The 14,387-nt window shown below is 42.6% G+C and overlaps 1 protein-coding gene and 1 long non-coding RNA gene across 5 annotated transcripts; one reads left to right on the top strand and one right to left on the bottom strand.

Moving 5' to 3' along the window:
- Positions 1-247: 247 nt before the first annotated feature.
- Positions 248-8,546, bottom strand: LOC139020952 (acyl-coenzyme A amino acid N-acyltransferase 2-like). 4 transcript variants are annotated; one of them, XM_070431043.1, is made up of 5 exons: positions 8,003-8,546; positions 6,135-6,229; positions 4,962-5,432; positions 4,531-4,733; positions 248-3,232 (listed from the first exon to the last, which is right to left on the bottom strand). In XM_070431043.1, exons 3-5 carry the CDS (start codon positions 5,419-5,421, stop codon positions 2,591-2,593), a joined length of 1,305 nt encoding a protein of 434 aa, XP_070287144.1. In that variant the 5' UTR covers positions 5,422-5,432; positions 6,135-6,229; positions 8,003-8,546; the 3' UTR covers positions 248-2,590. The 4 variants fall into 4 exon arrangements, with proteins under 4 accessions (XP_070287144.1, XP_070287145.1, XP_070287147.1 ...); XM_070431044.1 differs by having other exon boundaries at positions 6,135-6,222; positions 8,480-8,509; XM_070431046.1 differs by lacking the exon at positions 6,135-6,229.
- Positions 8,032-13,244, top strand: LOC139020953 (uncharacterized). Its single transcript, XR_011473387.1, has 2 exons — positions 8,032-8,162; positions 12,210-13,244. It is a non-coding gene; the product is annotated as an uncharacterized lncRNA (long non-coding RNA).
- The last annotated feature ends 1,143 nt before the right edge of the window (positions 13,245-14,387 follow it).

The raw sequence follows: 14,387 nt of genomic DNA, 5'->3' as shown, positions 1-14,387 counted from the left end.
TGTAACACAGTCACCTCTCACTACAATACATAATCCTCAGGTTATGCGTATTATGTGACTTACAAAATTTTAAAAGTCTAATAAATAAATTCAAAATGGTTATTGATTTTTAATTCCTCTCACTCAATTTTCTTTTTAAATTTTGGCTGTGCAATTTATCCTACTATACCGCCTCAGTCCAGATCAAGGGAGAGTGTCCACGATCCTGATAGTCTTCAGTACAAATAACAGACAAGCCCACAGTCAGTAGCTTAAACAAATAGGGAAATTTATTGAATCCAATAACAAAAAATCCAAAGGTTAAACAGCTATGAAAACAACATAATTAGAGCCCTCGTTCCACTCTCTGCAACTCCTTTGGCTCAGACCTTGTGTATTGGTTTTGTCCTCAGTCTGGCTGCTCTCATGGCCCCAGTATATCCTCAGTCTTAAGACAAAACAACATCCAAAGGGAAAATCTCCCATATCTTTGTTTTCTAAGACAAGGAAAACTTCACCCCAAATTCCCAAATGTCTCTTTCAATCTCCATTATCTTCAGATGTCTCTGACATCTCATTGGCCAGAATGATGTCACATGTCCAAGCCTACACTAATCACTGGATAAAGAGAAAAGACCAATATGATTGGTCCACACCAATTAGCACTCACCTGTGGGGGCTGGAGTTAAGTCTAGAATTCTCCAAGCACAGGGACCCAATTGGAGACTACTAGAAAGGAGGAAGGTTAGGCTACCAAGAATATATGCAGCACAGATTTCAAAACCAATAACACTTTCTACCAGAAGCAACAGAAATCTGTGAAGAGCACATACGAAAATTAGGGAAAAATACCCAGACATGGTTAAAACATGACAATGAAACAATAGAGTGGCAAGCCTTAGAGATAAAGAAAATCCAGAGACTGTTTAGGGCTGACAAGTCGAGAATTATTTGTGTATTAAATAAACTGTTGTCTTTTGTCTAACCACCATGGAAAGGGAATTTGATAGGGTGAAAATCACTGGGACTCACTTATGCACTTAAATAGGAAAATAACAAGTCTTCCACATATTAATTTAAACCTGCAGTCAGGCAAAGGATACATGGAAGGAGGGAATAGCTTGGAGAATCAAAATGTCTGGACAAGACAGTCAGGAGTCATCTTTGTCCATAGGTTATGGAAAACACTTGAAATGTGGTTTCACCGGAAGAACACTGCCCCCAGCTTTCATTGGATAAGAAGATTACTAAGGAAAAGCAGGCAGGCAAACCAAGCTGTTGGGCAATGCAATCGCCCTTGTTAGTAATGGATCTCATTTTTGTTCACTGTCCACCAAATGGACATGTTCTTCAATGGATGCTTGGCTCACCTCCATACCCATGGGTAGTAAATCTTGATTGTCTAAGATGTTATGGTGGTCCCATTTCCCATGCCTGTGATTGCTTTAGGCATGAACATGTGATAATTTTTGGCCCGTAGACTATCAAGCAAAATAAAACAGAAATAATAGACCCACTCCTGGTCACATTTTGATGGACTCTCAGAACACTAAGAACAAACAGAAAATTGTAAAAAGCTTTCAAAGAAAGAAGGGAAAAAAAAAACCCCAAAGGAGTAACAATCAGACTTCTCATTGGGGATACATTTATTTTAAAGAAACAGAAATTGATGAATCAGATTTGACTGATAACCAAACCAAAAGCTATTCTTAGAAAAGATCACTAAAATAGACAAGTATTTGGTGATTCAAACCAAGAGGAAAAGGAGATAGCATGTAAATATACAACAAAGGCACTTGATTAAATTCAATCCCATTCCTGATAGAAATTGTAATAAGAAATATATTTTAGGAATAAAAAGAAGCATCCTATTCTAAAAAAAATTAAAGTATCAACTGGAAATCTATAGCAAGCATTACACTTGCCAAAATAAAAAGACCAGAGCACTGAGGGAAAATAATTGTTAACATCAAATTCTATACGAAGAGTTCAGATGACACTCTGATCGCTCCATTGCAAATTTTTCATGCAACGAAGTTGTGAAGAAACCAGGTCAGTTGGTAATCAACTTGTAAAGACACTATGTCATGGATGACCCACAATCTGGATTTGTTTGACTGTCTTTTTGTAAGTGCCATTTAATTTGTTCTCTAGCCACCAGGAGAGTTAATAAGACATTTGATCTAAAGGCTTGATTAAGTTCAAATTCAACAGTGTTGTTAGAGGTAGTTCTGGGCACTCTACCTTACATCTCATCATGAAACACATAACATCAAATTGACCATTTTCAGAGGTGCTAACTTTGATAGGAGAGTTCAGGTGGTGGCAATACCTAGACCCAAGACATCCCTAACAGGGGTACAAAAGATTCTGTTTGCATTGAAATGGCAACATTTCCTGGTGCATATACACTAATATTCAATTTATAAAAATTCAAAGTACATACAAATTTGTCATAAATACTTCAGAGGCACCCATGCCCTGGTCCTTTGATTTCGTCCAGTTTTCTTGCAGTTCATTCAAGATGTTTGTGAATATAGAGAAATCAGAAGGGCCCCTCTCCTCACCACATCCCTGCCTTATCCTCCTCCATCTCAGCCTCAGCGCTTGCTCAGAGCTGGCTTCTGGTTGGAGTGAGGTGTTGCCTGAAGAATTTCTGGATCTCTCCCCAGGAGTGCTCCTGGGCTGCAGCATGCGCAGCAGGGTCCCCTCCCCAGAGCAGGGGTTGAGAAATGGAATAATTATTGGAAACGGCAAGGGGGTAATTAAGGGGAGCAGAAACAGGGTGAATACGGGATGCGTAGCACAGGGGTGCATAGGGCGGCTCTAGAAGGTGGCCTGCCCCTGGGTAGAGCAGCATCCTTCCATTGCTTCTCCCATGGCTCTTCAGCTGCTCCAGGGCCTGCTTAGCATATTCTTTGCTATTGACCGATTGGTCGTCCTCTCCTATAATGAAGAGGATCTGACCCTGGGCCTTTTCAATAGGAAACACGCTCCGCTGATTCAGCTTCTCCTGGGGGTCCCCCCTGTAGTGGAGGAGGCTCACAGCCCCTGAGACGTGCACCTGCATACGCTCCAGAAACGAGGGAATGGGTGACATAACCAGACCCCTGTACCTGAAAGGAAAGTCGTAGAGGGCAGTAGGCCCATTGATGCAGACAGTGGCAACCACCTGCTTCAGGAAGCAGGCCATGGCCAGCCCGATCTCTGCACCTTTGCTCACGGAAAGCACTCCGATGCCTGGCCCTCGGATCTGAAACACAAAATGAAGGGAACCCATGGCAGGCCATCCACTGAGAAGCCGGGCCACAGGCCACTAGCTAGTATGACGGGCATTAGCACAAGTGAGGAGGGAGTCCTGGCGCTCGGGGTCACCAGCTTTTACAACTGTGAACACTACCCACCTCCTGTCTCTAAGCCTATTGTCTAGGGAATGGGGGGTGGTGATAGTATTACCTACCTGCAGGATTGTTATTGAGGCTCAAGGGAAACAATAGAAGTAAACACTCTTTATCAAAGGCAGAGTTCTATAAAAGCCTGAAGGATCTAATGTACCATCAACAATCTACATCCTAAAAGCAGAGGCAGGTGAGCTTTCTGAAGAATCAAGTTCTTCTCTACAGGTAGGAAAAGAGGTTTCCTGGGTTCTTTCAAATAATATGTCAGTGTGGTTCCTATTTAAGTAGCATTTTACAGCTACAGAGGTTTTGATGTCCATTAACCCAAAGGCTAATCCTAATGAGAAAAGACTTGAATTCTACCGACAGGTGAATTTCAGGACCCTGTCCAACAGGAAAAGCAGTAGGTCAGAGGAGTGGGTCCTTCCTTCTGTTGTAGGCTGGGGGAGCAGAGGGGATGAAAGAGTCTGAGAGACAAGGGAGGAAAGGACCAGCATTCTGGGTAGACTACAGCAAAGACATATCCACCTGGTAAGTTATTTTGCTCACAATTGTATTCCCAACACCCTTCTGTCATCACAATCACCTGATAAAACATTGAAGAGCCCATTGTAAATAAAAAGCAAGCACTTTTTAAAAAATACATATTTTATTGATTTTTTTACGGAGAAGAAGAGAGAGGGATAGAGAGAAACAGCGATAAGCTGCCTCCTGCACACCTCCTACAGGGGATATGCCCACAACCAAGGTACATGCCCTTGACTGGAATGGAACCAGGGACCTTTCAGTCCGCAGGCCAACCCTCTATCCACTGAGCCAAACCGGTTAGGGCAAAGCAAGCACTTAAAAGGCAATAAGTCTTGGCTTTCTGCTCATTGAAAATAATCATAATATATCCACCCTTTTTTTTCTTGTCTTCTTCGTGCCAGTAAGCACTAAGCTGATCTCCAATCAATCCCACAGTCCCCTAAGGCAGATATGAGCATCAATCCTACAAGGTAGATAATAGCATTCCCATTTTAACTGTAAACTGTTGTACTATGCCCAGGTTTAAACAGACTGGTAAAATGATCAGAACAGACATCTGTGATTTTTTTTTTTTTTTTGTCTTTTGCTAGAAGGTTACAAGGTAAAATGAAAAAATTTTAAATACCTTGGGATGAGCTAGTAGCAAGTTGGCAGCTTCCTCAAAATATTCCAGGTCCACCTCCTGCAGTAGCTTGGGCAGGTCTTCATAGGCAAAGTATGCTAATGCCAGGACTGCAAAGCCATGGGCAGCCAGCAGACTGGCTCGGAATTCAACTAGACCCCCTATGCCCCCAAACAAATCCACGATTCCTGGGAAAGGGCCTTCCCCTGAGAACAGCAAAGAGAGGAGAGAATGCGATTAGAAAGAGGCAGAAGAGGGTCAAGTGGAGAGCACAGGCAGTGCAAAATGAATTCCACCTTCACACACAAACACACAAGGGCAAGTTCGTTTTAATAGACCGCGGGACATACTAGTTCTCCGATACTTTGATGCCCTTTGATTTTGTCTTTATTTCCATCAACACTGTTTACTCCACCACCGAAGACCAGTCTCACCTGGAGGGAGAAAAAGGGCTCCCCGCACGCGGCCTTCTCGGATGGGCACCCGCTGCGTCCCGGGGCTGCGGAACCAGCGCTGCACCACCTGGCTGGCCCGGGGCTGAGCCGTGGCTGAATCGTGGGAGCAAACTGAGTCATATAAGTCCAGAGTGACCAAAAAGGGGCTGTTCACATCCCTCTTCAGCAGCCTCCCAAAAGGCCTGTCAGGCTTCATAGACCAGAAGAGGCCCATGGGCTGGACCCCCACATAGTCGCCTCCAACTGCAGGAGCCTGCTTCAGGTCCAGCTCACCGGCCTCGTCAGCCCTGTAGAAGGCTTTGGACCGGTACAGGTGTCCCTTCTCATCCTTCAGAGATGCCGCGAGGGTCACCAGCTGCAACGGAGGCAGGTCTGTCGCTCGGATGTGCACGGGCTCGTCAGAAAGCGCACTGGCTGGGGTGGCTGTCAGCTGGAACATTGGCGACTGCCCTGCAGTGAAAGAGGAGGCTTTGCATTGGAGAAAATTCCAAGGGAAAAGTCCAGACCAGGCTTGTGTGAGGTCCAGCCAAGTTAGATTTCTGGAGACGGTACAAGGTCTGCTGAACATTTTGAGGAGGGCGAGGAGACTGCGCAGAGAGCGCCTATTTTTCTCCTTTAAATAGGAGGAAACAGGTTAAGTGACACGTCAAAGTCTCATAAATAATTAATAGTAGAACTGGAAATTCAAGCTGGGTCCAGCACCACAGTCTTCTGTCTTATCCATTATATAACAGTGTGTTAAATCTTAGTTGTGTGGTTTTAAGACAGTTGAGCTTTAATTCCTCAGTGGAGATAATAGCCATAGGACCAATTTCACAGGGTGTTTATTGGAACCCAAAGGTGCATGAGGAAGGGCTTACAGGACAACCAGTGCTGATTTTCTGCCCCCCTGCCTACCTGGGCTACAGGCACATAAACACAAAATATACTGTGGTGTGTTTACTTTCTGTCTCTAAGCTCTCCCTGCCCTTGTAAATCTGACCTCCTGCTCTTTCACAGTTCCTATTATTGGTTCCTTTTAAGAGAAAACAAAACTTTATGATTTTGTCTCTATGTTTGTAGTAAAGAAACTATAATGTTTATTTGATCAGCCATTTCTTACTCTGCTCAATTATGAGGAAAATTTGGGGTGTTCCTTTCTTATCTTCCTACCTTCCTTTTCTTTTTCTTTTTTGCTTTCTTTCTCCCTTTCTCTCCTTTCTTCCTTTTTTCAAATTTTCATTTCTCAAAGGATTTGAACCTGTTTACTGACAAACAATTACAGAGTAAAATAAAAATAAAATAGGGACCTGGGAAAATATGAGCTAGAATCAGAGGCATTGATAAAAGAAAACCTGGAAGAGGAGCCACCACAACTGTGAACAGCACCCACCCGAGGAGCTGTTACCAACTGAGGAGCAGCTGCTACCACAACCGCCCGAGAAGCAACCACAGCCCGAGGAGCCACTGCCACCCATGGAGCAGCCACTGAGCGACTCAACATCTAGATATGGCTGTCTGATCAAACATGGTAGACAAAGAAACCCCCAAAGGAAAGAAAAATAGGACTCACCATAAAAGCAACTAAGTGATACAGAGGCATGCAACATGACAGAAAAAAATTCAGATTAAGGATCCTAGAGTGCATAAACCGGATGGAGGAAAAAATCAGCAACTTATGCAAGAAGCAAGAAGAAACAGATGAAAAAAATCAATAAATTATGTAAGAACCAAGAAGAAATGAAGAGTGATATAGCTGCAATAAAAAACACCATTGAAAGTTTCAATAGTAGACTAGGAGAAGCAGAGGACCGAATTAGCAAATTAGAAGACAGAGAGCAAAACACACCCAAACTGAACAGCAATTGGAGAAAAAAACTAAAAGACAGGAGGAGAGCCTAAGGGAGCTACGGGACAACATGAAACGAAACAACATACAAATAATAAGGGTGCCAGAACAACAGAAAGAGGAACAAGGGTTAGAAAACCTATTTGAAGAAATAATATCAGAAAACTTCCCAGAGGTGGGGAAGAAAAAAATCACACAAGCACAGAGAGTCCCAAACAAGGTGAACCCAAAAAGACCCACACCAAGACACATCATTATTACCATGGCAAATGTTCAGGACAAAGATAGAATCTTAAAGGCTGCAAGAGAGAGACGGAAAGTTACATACAAGGGATCTCCCATTAGATTATCAAATTATTTCTCAACAGAAACACATCAGGCCCGAAAAGAATGGACAGAAATTTACAAAGTGATGCAAAGCAAAGGACTGAATCCAAGAATACTCTATCCAGCAAGGCTATCATTCAAAATTGAAGGGGAAATAAGAAGCTTCACAGACAAAAAAAGTCTAAGGGAGTTTATCACCACCAAGCCAGCAATGCAAGAAATGCTAAAGGGACTGGTGTAAAAAGAATAAATAAAAAGCTCAGAAAGAAAACAGCCACACACAAAAAGAAATGGCTACAAACAAGTACCTTTCAATAATAACTTTAAACGTAAATGGACTAAATGCTCCAACCAAAAGACATCGAATGGCTGAATGGATAAAAAAACATGACCCATATATTTTCTGTCTACAAGAGACCCACCTCAGAAGAAGGGACTCACACAGACTGAAAGTGAAGGGATGGAAAAATATCTTTCAGGCAAATGGAAATGAAAAAAAGCTGGGGTAGCAAGCAATACTTATATTGGACAAAATAGACCTCAAAGTGAAGGCCACGACAAGAGATAAGGAAAGCCACTTCATAATACTAAAGGGATCAATACAACAAGAAGATATAACCCTGATAAACATATATGCACTGTGGGAAGAGCTCAGGAGATTTATCTCAGTGCTGCAGCAGATGCAATGGCGTGAGCACACTCCGCCTATACAAGCTTCCTCGGCACACCAGGAAGTGGCATCGCCCACCTGAGAAGACCCCCTAGAGCCCCTACATAGTACCCTGATCTTTCCTACTATTGGTTGCCCTATGGATGTTGTAAACTTCTGATTGGTCTGGAATGTTATATATACTGCTGCACTCACACAATAAAGTTGGATCTGCGTCACTGAACCGTCCCCTGAGTCGGGCATGCTTCGTTAGGACTCCGTTCGGCCTCACCCCCGCGGACCCCCTGTATCAGCTGGCGCCACGAACAGGGATTCCCGGATCAAAAAGAAAGTCGGCAGGCAAGCCTAAGGTCGGGTGAGTGCCCCTCTGTAACTATGGGAAACTTTCGGACGCTCCATGCGTCCTTACAGAGCAGGCGAGTAAAGGTAACAGAAAGGGAGCTACAAAAGCTCTGGGCTATCCTAATAGCATTTAACCCCTGGCTCTCTGCCACCGGCAGTGCGGGCTGGGGAACAGAAGACCCTTTACCTCCCTATTCCCCTCCAGAGCCCTCTGCCCCCACAGATTCCTGGGCTGTTTTCTATAAGACAAAAGAAGTTTCTCAAAGCTCAAGGAAGGCTGAAACTGAGAGAGAAAAAACCTCTAGCGAGGTGAAAGCAGGGAAGTCTCACCAGGAGGCTTCCTGCCGGAGTCACTCCCTCGCTCCCCTAGCAGAGCGAACAAAAAGTTTAACTGCCCATCGGCCCCCAAGTAAAAAAAAAAAAAAAAAAAAAAAGGGGGGGGGGGGCCATTGCCATGGAGGTTGCCATGGAGAGCAGGGAGAGAGAGTTCTTTGTTGATTTTTGCTTATCTAAGGTATGCGAGGACCCTAGCTGCTGGCAGACAAACTTATCTCTGTCCAGTTTTCTTCTCTTTAACCCTTCCAATACTAAATTAGACTAATACAATATACTTAGGATTACACGAGAAAGGAAGCACCTACTTTTATTAATCTAAAGAAATGCTGAATGTTTAACTTGCCAACTAAAAGTTTAATGTTCTAGTTAAATTAAATTGGGAAAAATTATAATTGTGGTAACTAAATGTCTAAAATATAGAAAGAAAATCTTGTCAGTTTTAATTTAATTGATATCTCTTAATAATTATAAAAGGTATATAATCTTTAAATCATATATATACATATATATTTGATGGTCTTCCAAGTTGGATTTCAAAACTATAACCAAGGAATGACTTTGGGACATTTCACGGGCCCTGAAATGTTTTCAAAAGTTTATTCTCTCTTCTTAAAGGATTTTTAATAAAGCCAATTTAATATACTTGAAATCACATGGAAAGCTTTATCAAATATAAATTAATAAATATATTTTAAGTTTTTGCCTCTAAGAAAGGAAAAAACAAGTTATTTTGTTTGATATTTCTTAAAATACAGCAGTAGAATTTTAAGATGTAATTTAAAATAACAAAAGCTCCTCGCCACTGCATTTTAAATTAGGCTGGAGGTGAGGCAGCGCTTGCACCTCGTGAATCAGACATAAAACTTTACTAAATTTACTAACTTTATTAATAAACATATCTACTATAAGAAGCCAGTATCTTTGTAAGCAATTGAATCCTAGTAAAGTAAAATTCTTCTAAAAAAGTTACTGAAGGCTTCCCATGATCCCTCTGTATATGCAAATAAGCCGAAAGGGAATGCTGTTTAAAAATATTATTTTAAATTTAATAAAAAAGAGAAATTTAAAAATTTTGAAATATCTTCCACTAATATTTATAGGATAATCTAATAATTTGCTGTTAAAATACCAAATCTGAAAGTACAGTCACCATAAATGTTTAATGACTTTGACTTGAAATACATGGCCTTGTGGTACTATCAGTCAACATCCAGAAAGTAACCCTGTAGGTTACTTAGTGTAAAAGAAAAAAGATTTTTTTTTAAATTAAAGTTCTCCAAGTTTAACCCAGCAGAAGGAGGACGAGCCAGACAACAAACAGCCTGGAGATCACATGGGGCATGGTAAAGAAGACTGTACAGAGAACGTCTTTCTTGCCATGCTAGCAGTAATCATCTGTATGGTATAATATTACCTAGGGCAAATGTGGAAGTATTTCAGACTTATGCACCTGACCCTTCATGGGTAAGAACCCTTACATGGGCTGATTCTTCCAGGAGGACCACAGGTGGGGCAAGGAAGCATATGGACAAGGTATTATTGCACAGCTGTTGCCACCCAGCTTCCCTTTTGTATGACTCTAAATCAAGCCACTGCTCCCTTGTGTGTAAAATTAAAGAGAGGTTTTTGGCCAGCCTGGACCCCAAAGAACGGGGAAGAAACGGCTCAAGTACATGTATTATCTCTACTTGTTCTAGGGAAAGGTGCAGAAAATATAAGTGTGCTAAGGCAACTCCCCCCCCTCCCCCCCCCCCCCACTAAGCCTTTACGTAAATGGTCTTATGTATGGAATACCACTGAGGAAGAAGTTAATTGGCAAGACTGTTATAGTAATTATCCTACCACCAGAAAACTTAATAATTTTTTTCTTTATAGACTGGAGCCCTTATGGTTCTCTGTATAGTATCCTTACATGATATTGTTCTACAATGTCATTATTGTACATTTATCCCAAACAAGCTTACAAACTAATTCTTTGAATGTTTGGCAGTAATTTAATTAAGGACATGAAAGGATTTAATCCCTTCCACTGTGTGGAAGGCCCCCTGGGAAGGCTCTTAAGCATTCTATATTGACCTCTCTTGCCCTTTTTGCCAAGGGGGTCCCTCTTCCAATTGCCCACAGCTGTTATCTGAGCTCTTTGTTCAAACTGGGATCATGAAAAGCTGGTACCATGGATCTGTCTCTTGCCCAATGGCATAAGCTGGGCCCTAAGGAACCTGGGTTCCCTATGATCAATGCCAGGGCCCCGCCAGCAGGCGAGGGGATCCAAAGGCAGTTGCTGGGCATGGAGGCCACAGGGGCATAGGCTACCAAGGAGACAGAACTGTACCTCACATCACCCTGCTTGGCCCCGAAGGATGGCTGGTTAGTCAAAGACGGGTAAGATTCCTCGAGGAGGAACAACCTAAGACAGGCACAGTTGCAGAGGGGCCAGCAGAAGAGAACTTGGGGGTCAACAGAGGTGGAGCACAGATCCTCACCCCCGCCCCCCAACTATGCAGGGGCTTGAACACTCGCCCCTTCTGAGGGAGGTCTCCTGCCCCCATGGCTGCTGCGCTTCCCACGTCCAGCTCAGATCGGTACCCAGGTAACAGAAAGAGACTTGGCCCAGCTGAGATCAGTACCCAGACAACAGAGACTTGGCTGACAACAACTACCCTATATCTACAACCAGCCTAACACCAGGAATGCTCAGGGCTTTCTCAAGGATGCAAAATAATCCTTTCCATTAACATTTACAGTGTAAACTAAGATTGTTTTTAAAGTATTAAATTTGACAGTAAAATAGCAGTCAGGTTTTCGAATTAAAATTGGCTCAAGAAGTATTAACCAAAATTTTCATTTCATGGAAAAATTGCTTAACATACAATGAACCTAAAACAGTCATATTTTTGTGCAAAAAATTAAAATTTAAAGTTATCTAGACTGCATTACAAAAATTTTCCAAAAGCCTCCTCATAATTAAATCAAAAAAGGGGGGGGGGATAATGGAAAAATACCATGTAAGGAAAAATATCCTGTAACTAAATTACATCTAGAAAAATTTTTTCATTTATAATGCTAACAGGGAGACACCCAGGAAAACACACATGGTGTCAAAATAAGCCAAAGGAAAATCATTTGGGCAAATATAAAAAGGACCCCAAGTAAGATTTCCTTTATTAACCTTTGGTCGAGAATACGTTTATATATTTTCAGAAAACAACTCCAAGGCCATATGGATTCCTGCAACAGAGAGGAATTATCAGGAATGCTCCAGCCATGAAGACAAGAGGAAAAACAATCCAGAGATAGAGGCAGTTAGCTTGCACAAGCTATTTCCTCATTTAACCCTCTCTGGCTGCAAGCATCTCATACGGGCATGCAAAACATGCGGCCCCCTATTGCCTTTAGGCCCCCTCTAGCCACAAGAGGTCAACCCCTGGGGGCTCCAACCCAATGCCTTATGGACAGAACAAAGAACTAAAAACCCAGATTCAAAAAGAAAAAGAAGGGGGAAATACAGGCACGCCCCAACAACTATTACAACAGGCCTTATTAATTCTCAATTATTTTCATTTTGCCCCCGACGGTCTTCCTCCCATTTTCAAACATTGGGGAGGTCTCAGGGACGTACCAACACCTCTCCCCTTGGTCCGGTAGAGAGATCCACTAACCAGGACTTGGAAGGGCCCCGATCCACTCTTAACCCAAGGGAGAGGGTTTGCTTGTGTATTTCCAGAAGGTGAGAAAAACCCCGCATGGATTCCTGCCCGTAACATCAAACCCTGCACCAACAGCGATGAGCTGTAGACCACCACCACTACCATTACCCCCGGTAGAGGAAATGGAGGACCTGACCATAGAGGACAACCAGCCCCAGCGGCGGAGACGACCAAGACACCGATGAGCCCACAACATTACCTGGGGAGACATCAAGAACCTACAGGATCAAGCTGCGCGCATGGCACCAGAAGGCAATCCGTCAGAAGGGACATTATTCCTATTAATGTGTGCCATCATAACAGTGAACTCTCAGGCGCGAGCACAACATGTATGGGCAGCCGTACCTCATCCAGGGGTGCTCATGCCTGTCAGCGCCAACAGCCTACAATTCCCCGCTGTCCAAGTGTCTGACTGCTCTGTGGACTTACCCTGTGATGGAGCGGAACTGGTCTCATTGCCATAGAACGGGACGGTATGGGCTGATAGCAGTAGCCCTAACCTCCTTAAGTGGACTCTAGATAATGGGACTGCCCCGGGACAAGGGTGGATATACCTAGCACCTCATGCAGTAATACCCGAGTGAAACCCGTTGAGTTTAGTTTCTTAAGTGATGCCCTCAGCTGTCTAACCTCCTGGTTAAACTCAGCCAACCTCTTCATTTGGGGAGTCATGATAGTAGGATTCGTCGTAGGAATAGTATTATTTTGCTGTTTATACAACATGTTCAATAAGCTAAGTGCTCAGCAAGCCATGATTATACACGTCCAGCAGGCACTAATAAGAAAAGAAGGGGGAGATGTGGGAAGAGCTCAGGAGATTTATCTCAGTGCTGCAGCAGATGCAATGGCGTGAGCACACTCCGCTTATACAAGCTTCCTCGGCATACCAGGAAGTGGCATCGCCCGCCTGAGAAGACCCCCTAGAGCCCCTACATAGTACCCTGATCTTTCCTACTATTGGTTGCCCTATGGATGTTGTAAACTTCTGATTGGTCTGGAATGTTATATATACTGCTGCACTCACACAATAAAGTTGGATCTGCGTCACTGAACCGTCCCCGGAGTCGGGCATGCTTCGTTAGGACTCCGTTTGGCCTCACCCCCACGGACCCCCTGTATCAATGCACCCAATGCAGGAGCACACAAATACATAAAAAAAACTCCTGGAAGATATCAAAGGAGAGATCGAGAACAATACAATCATAGTAGCGGACTTTAATACACCACTAACATCACTGGATAAATCCGCTAGACAAACAATCAGCAAAGAAACAGCAATCCTAAATGACTCACTAGATCAGATGGACTTAATTGACATCTTCAGAACACTTCACCCCAAAGCCGCGGAATGTACATTCTTCTCAAGGGCTCATGGGACAGATTCAAAAATAGATCACATATTGGGTCATAAACAAAGTCTCCCCAAATTCAAGAAGATTGAAATCATACCAAGCATCTTCTCAGACCACGATGGCATAATATTAGAAATAAACTACAATAAAAACAACCCAAAATACTCAAACACTTGGAAGCTGAATAGCATGTTATTAAATATTGATTGGGTTACCAATGAGATCAAAGAAGAAATTAAAAACATCCTGGAAACTAATGACAATGAAAACACAACAATCCAAAACCTATGGGACACAATGAAAGCAATCCTGAGAGGGAAGTTTATAGCTCTACAGGCCTATCTCAAAAAACAAGAAAAAATGATAATAAATCATCTAACTCTACAACTCAAAGAATTAGAAAGAGAGCAACAAGAAAAGCCCAGAGTGCACAGAAGGAAGAAGATAATAAAGATTATTGCAGAAATAAATGACATAGAGACCAAAAAAAAAAAACAATACATAAAATCAGTGAAACCAAGAGCTGGTTCTTTGAAAGGATAAACAAGATTGATGAACCTCTAGCCAGGCTCACCAAGAAGCAAAGAGAGAGGGCCCAAATAAACAAAATCAGAAATGATAGAGGTGAAATAACAACAGACCCCACAGAAATACAAATGATGGTTAAACAATACTATGGACAACTCTACTCCACCAAATTAGACAATCTGGAGGAAATGGACATATTCCTAGAAAACTACAACATTCCAAAACTCAATCAGGAAGAATCTAAAAATCTCAACAGGCCAATAACTATGGAAGAAATTGAAGCAGTCATCAAAAAGCTTCCAGCAAACAAAAGAC

This window comes from Myotis yumanensis, unplaced genomic scaffold, assembly GCF_028538775.1.
Source record: "Myotis yumanensis isolate MYYU_CA2020_CCGP unplaced genomic scaffold, mMyoYum1.0.hap1 SCAF_12, whole genome shotgun sequence".
Lineage (NCBI taxonomy): Eukaryota > Metazoa > Chordata > Mammalia > Chiroptera > Vespertilionidae > Myotis > Myotis yumanensis.
Note: the sequence above shows the minus strand (reverse complement) of the source record. Positions and strands in the feature narration are given on the sequence as shown.

Coding starts and splice junctions, on each gene's coding strand:
- LOC139020952 (XM_070431043.1), bottom strand. CDS start 5,421: ATGTTCCAGCTGACAGCCACCCCAGCCAGTGCGCTTTCTGACGAGCCC. Junction 4,734..4,961: donor AGCCCTTTTTCTCCCTCCAG/GTGAGACTGGTC, acceptor TGCTGTTCTCAG/GGGAAGGCCCTTTCCCAGGA. Junction 3,233..4,530: donor TGCTACTAGCTCATCCCAAG/GTATTTAAAATT, acceptor TTTGTGTTTCAG/ATCCGAGGGCCAGGCATCGG.